This window comes from Convolutriloba macropyga, chromosome 3 (genome assembly GCF_964194025.1).
Source record: "Convolutriloba macropyga chromosome 3, txConMacr16.3, whole genome shotgun sequence".
Lineage (NCBI taxonomy): Eukaryota > Metazoa > Xenacoelomorpha > Acoela > Convolutidae > Convolutriloba > Convolutriloba macropyga.
In genome coordinates, this window is record NC_134470.1 from 38,976,755 (window position 1) to 38,982,754 (window position 6,000).

The 6,000-nt window shown below is 35.8% G+C and overlaps 1 protein-coding gene across 1 annotated transcript in view; it reads right to left on the minus strand.

Moving 5' to 3' along the window:
- Positions 1–5,255, minus strand: part of LOC142337058 (alpha-1,4-N-acetylglucosaminyltransferase-like) — a 30,207-nt gene extending 24,952 nt beyond the window's left edge. The window contains exons 1-2 of the mRNA XM_075386122.1: positions 4,886–5,255; positions 3,260–3,446 (exon numbers count right to left, since the gene is read on the minus strand). Coding sequence (XP_075242237.1) covers positions 3,260–3,446; positions 4,886–5,105 — 407 coding nt within the window. The 5' untranslated portion in view covers positions 5,106–5,255. The remainder of the gene's footprint in view (positions 1–3,259; positions 3,447–4,885) is intronic.
- Between the last annotated feature and the right edge of the window lie 745 nt (positions 5,256–6,000).

Here is a 6,000-nt window from a genome sequence, read left to right on the forward strand (position 1 = left end):
TTCATTTAAAGTGACACACGCCCATTTGACCTTATCTCTTTGAATTAAAGTAAATTAAAGTCGATTTCAAAGTGAGGAAGTCATTTTTGAGAGTGAGGTAAGTGAAGTGTAACCAAAAAATTACTCACGCAGATTGAACAAAAAAACTCGCTCCACTAAGAGATTAAAATGACGTCACACATGCATTTCAGTTAAAATTGCATGAACGAATGAATTAAAAGCAGATTTGAAGTGGTGATGTCATATAAACGTAACAAAAATCGCGACGACAGAATAAAAAACATAGCCGGAAGAATTCCGGAAGCGATTTGAAGCGTCAAAACTTCCCAAAAAAGCTGAAGCCATTACCTTTTGTATTAAACCATTAACTCGCTAACTCCCCAGGTCTCACCTAAAAACTGGTAAAATTGAAACCACTGTCACCAAGAGAAACGAAATGCAGCAAAATTTTACAATGAAAACGTTTGGTAACGTTAAAAAAACTCCGAAATACTTAGGATGGTTCAAAAACTGATAAGCTAAAAATAGCAACAGGGCTATCAATTGCCTGTAAATATTTTAGGATTCTAATCTCAAAAAGACTGCGGAGGCAAAAATCTTTTAGATAAAAAATCTGAGAAACTAAGTTGAATTTTTGAAGATTGCTCAAATTTAAGAATCAGATAACCACTACAATTAAATTTCTAACCACTACAATTACGACGAAAACAACACAAACTTCTTCCTTGTTGTATATTTGTTAGACATAATGATTTCATACTAATTCAAAAATTAAATTAATAATACAAAAGATATTAGCAACAAAATAATATTCAAAGGCAAAAAATCGTTTAAAAACAATACCGAGGCCGCAAAAAATTGCAATGAATAGTAAAATGTAGAAATGTTGGCGGAGGTTTTCTAGTAAACTCCCAGTACTGCCTTAAGTTGAATTAAATCACCTCCAAACTAAAAAAATGACGAAAATCTAAGAAAAAGCTGAAATCATTCAATTTTTTAACAGCTGAAAAAATCAATATAACGAATATAAAATTAAAGGCCAGGACAACGCTAGAATGATACAAACTACAATGTGAAGAATATGGACACAATGTAAAGAAAACCATAACAAAAAGACTAATTCTTTAATTTTGAATGTTAAAAATCAAATAAAACAATCAAAAATAACGAATACCTTTCATTGTTTAGCATTCGAGACATAGAAAAGATAACGAGTCATCTGAGCCAAAGATCCATCTTCTTGAACAGAACAAAAAAGAAAAAAACAGAATTCAAACATACGAAACATTGAAACCTTTTACAGAAAAATGGTCAAAAAAATTTTAAAACTTTATTTCTGAAAAAAATCTTAACTGTCTTCCAAAAATTTGACACCAATAAATGATTAAATTTTTATGCAAACGAAATTAAAGGCCCTCATGTTGCACAAAAGACTAGTTCTAGTAACCAAAAGCAAAATACAACAAAAAACTTAGAAAAAGGGGAATACTACCAAAATCGAATTAGCATATGTACAAATTTATGAAACAAAATTACATCGAGGTAGAAATAGGCATTTTGTATTTGAGTTATCAACAGGAAGTTGCCACAATAACTGCTTTTGACCAAAGACAGCTAAAACATCCAAAGATGCAAAATTTAATAGAAAAAAAAAGCCAAAAATTAACTAAACAATCATGAAATATGTGCCAATTTTGAACTAGAAAAGCATTCTAAGCTTATGCAAAATAATTTGGTATCAATTTCAGAGGTCTTAATTTCATTATAACATCGAATAAAAATTTTTACTACAAAAAACCAAATTACAACCAAAAAAATTGGGCCACTTAGACGAAAAAACGGCTAAAAGCTGTTATCTATAAGCGCCATTCAGTCAAAAACTACTTTTCAAAGTCGAAAAGTCATTCAGTAAACACAGTGCATGATCAAAAAATTTCTCTCGCTCAGAAAAAATTAGTTCACACGGCAATTTTACTCATTTTTGCTTTTAGGTCAAAACATCGTCTGAACGAATAGTACTTCAGGTTAAAAAAAACACAGCCGGTAGAATACCGGAAACGACTCGAATCGTCGTGCATTATAATACCTAACCTATCCTTACCGAAATCAGAACATCAAAATAGATAGGAGAAAAAACAAAAGTATCCCAACAAACCACATTAAAGTCTTTTAAAAATGCCGACAATTTTTTAGGTGCGGGGGTGGGCAGCTAGGTGGGGTGGGTGGGTAGATAGGTTGGGGAGGTGGGTAGTGCTGGGGTAGTTGAGGGGGTAGGGGTAGATGGGGGGTAAGTTGGGGGGGGGGGGGTTTGGCGGCGTGGGGGGGTGGTAGGTAGGTGTTGGGGGAGGGGTAGATAGGTGGTGGTGGTGGTGGGGGGGGGGGGTTTGTGCGGTGTAGTTTAGATAATTAGGGTTGACTTATATGGGAACAAAAAATCTCAAAATGACCTCTTCACTTTGAAAATTACCAATAGTTCCTAATTACTATACATTACAAACGAAGCTACTGTTAAAGTCCAATGTTCGGAAACAGAAGTCAACAATCAAAAACGGAGGTAAATGCTCGAACAGAAAGAATTCAAAATTCAAGTCTTGAACAAACTTGCTTTCTGCTAAAAAAAAAAACCTGTAGAATCTCAATACTCCTCTTCAAGTCGTAAAAAACCAAGAGAAGGCCAATAATAGCCCCAGCCATCGCTGTGCGGCTATTAAACAAGCTAGCTACCACATCCATGATAAAGGATGCTTCTAATGCCAACGTTTATTTTATAATCGGATTCTCGAAACAAAGGTCTAAGGGAATAAATAGGGAGACTTGATACTGGGTATATTTTCACATTGAATGTTTATGCATTGGGTAAAAATAAAAATTAATGCAACCATAATGAATAGTAGCAACTGAATATCCAATTAAAGTCAAACAGGAGTCAAGTGTGGGCTGCATGGCTAGCGTACCAAGATGAAAAAAGTGAAGTCTACCATCAAAACTGACTTAAATTTATTCAAAAACTTAGCACTGTGGACACTATTTTTGAAGGATCTCCAACTTCAAAAACTCAAGGTATCTAGCAGCGCTTTAATTTGATAAGATGCAAGACTTAGTGTAGCGTACTGATGGTGTAATTTCTTTTCTAAATTTGTTCAGACGCTGGTGTAATATCAGGTTTTAAATCTAGCTTTAATTTATTAAAACCAGTGGGTGCCATAATTTACTTTGGATGTTGTATTTTTCGATACAATATTCCAAGAGAAACGCATCCCTGGCTGCGCTTTCCACAGTGCAGAGAATTTTTGGAATAGCGAAGTTCTTTATTGTCTCAATGAGAAACACATTTTTGTTTTTGGGCCTCGGCCATGTACAAGGTCCGCTATAATTAGACCTGTTTTGAAGAACATTCACAAATGGCTTGATGAAGTCGCTGGCACAAACTGTTTTTGGGTTCTGATCTGTTCAACAATCTCCATTTGATTTTATCATCCTGCCGTACAGGGGAACTTTTAACCAGTTGTGACACTACAATCAGTAATCAAATTAATTGTTCAAAAATATTAGAAGTCTTCGCTCACTTTATATGTCAAAAATTCTGTTATCAATGCGTTTGAACGATTTTAAAAAATGATCTTATAGAAAGCGCGTAAAGTCATTAAATGATTTGTGCGGTGAACGGAAAATAGATTGAAAGGAAAACAGAACGAAAAGTTGAAACAATAGATCGAACAATTGTCTGTCTGTAGTTTGATTGATTTGCGAGTTCATGACCAGAAGAATGTGACAACTTTTGCAGAGATTTTCATTCCATGGGCCAAAATATCTCATTCGTTGGTAAATATCATTAGTTCGGTAGACTATTATCTTTAGCGTGCGGTCGGGTGTCACTCCACTCGCTCTCTCCGTAGCCGCATCCACTTTGCGGGGCGAGGGGGGAGGGGGGGGGGTGCGACCACTGATGGACCATCGTTACACCAGTTGATACATTGCGCCGTTTATTTTGTCAACAAATAAACTGCGCCGTTTATTTTGTCCACTCAAGACTTATTTTTTAAATTGGCCTATCGGTGAACGTAAAGTAAGCCGAAGTAAAAGCGAACCGACACAAAAGCGCAAGCCGAACGTTCTGTAATAGTTATGTAATCTATCAGAAATAATACGTTGTTAACCGTTAAAATCAGCACTGCTCATAGTATTTTAGTGCATAATGTATTCCAATGCACCAAAGAAACAAAAATACGTCAATTTTTAGTGGGTACGAGCCTCAGCGGACCGCTGTCCATGGCCATCCCTCTCATCCACTGTGTGATGTAATCCGGAAACCGCGGGCCGGTTATCGCGAAACCGCTACGTGCGCAAAGCGAGCCCACCGGACCGCCAGGGCAACTTAAAATACCAGTATCCCAAAATTTTTCGGCCTACTTGACCTCTTTTTCAAAATTCGGCTTACTTGCCTATCGGCTTGTTTGACCGCAACCTGCCCTATCACAGCTTCGAATTGCGTCTACTTGCACATATTACGAGAATTCTCGGCTAAAATTCTTATTTATTGGTTGTCGGGTGAATATCTCGTTGTTGGGTAAATCTCGAGTTAGGAGGCCCATCATCTTTTGTGCTTTCATTATATATTTATAACCCGATTGTTCTACTAGCGCCACCGAACCCCACTGGCCGCAAAGCAGGTATGTCAGTTGCTAGCAAGAGCGGACACCGTATTGGCCAACAGGGTGTCCGCTCTCACTAGCAACTAACAGCCGATTACCAAAAAAATAAGAATTTTAAGCGTCCTTTCACCAAAATCTGAAGTTGTGATTGGACGATTTAAAACGGTGTTTCAAATCAATCCCATTTAATTATGTTCGCAATTTTGGAATGGGAGATTGTTGATTTAACCTACCAGATGTCTTGGATTTTTCATGTCCGATTTCTACCCTCTCATGATAAGAATTTGTATTTGGTTTAAAAAGTATAAAGCAAAGAATGAATAAGGAAGCATTCAATAGGATGGAAACTGACACTAAATTGCAGTTGAAACAATTCACTAAAATTTTAGATTTACTTCTGTGCCGCATTTCGTTTAACTGAAAATAAGCAATTTCAGATCGACAGGAAGTCATTAAAGTCGATCACTTACTTATTAATGTGAAGAATAATGCGCTAATACGCAATGAAGACTAAACATACAAAAATGTGAAATATAAATATGTGAAGTTCAACGTTTTCAGTTCCGAAGAGTGAAATAATATTTTTCAATGTTTCACACAAGTGTTACACCACAGCATGAAAGACTCTATTGTAGATCATCATGAGAGTTAAAAGTTGCTGAAAAGGAATATATGTTTTTTGTTTCTGACATAGAAAACAACTGATTAAAGCCCTCAACTAACGCCACAACTTTGCACCTGGTTGAGCATCGATTTCAACTTTTTCAGTTATATAAAAGCATTTCGAGTTTATCAACTTGGTTTCATGTATACAAAAGAATGTACATGAAAGGTAAAAAAATTAAAATATGAAAAATTAAAATATGAAAAACAACATCCTCTCTTATGTCAGGAAAGGTTTGAATTGTGGCTGTGAACGAACCATTAGTTAAATCTTTCAAAAATCAAAGCAGACAACAGTGATGGAATGGTTTTCAAGCAATGAGCAATGGGTGGGATGACATCACAAATGGGCTTCAAATGGGGTCATTAGAATGTATCATACACTATTATATGATTTAAATAGGAGAACAGGCAATCAATTTAAACGCTTTTTTGATCTATGAAACACTTTTGAGTTCATCTCTATAAATCTAGATGGGTAAGAAGTTACGCAATTATATCCAGAAGTCAAGCTTGAAAAATCAATCGGACGATTCATTTGCTTCGTAATAAATGATTAGAGAGAAAATTTCTTAAAAGATACTAGAGTTATTGTCGCGAACTTTGTTTAAGAACTATTAATGACACGTTATCACAACTACGTCGTTCAGTCTCTTTAAAACACGAGACAAAAACCATTAAGGAC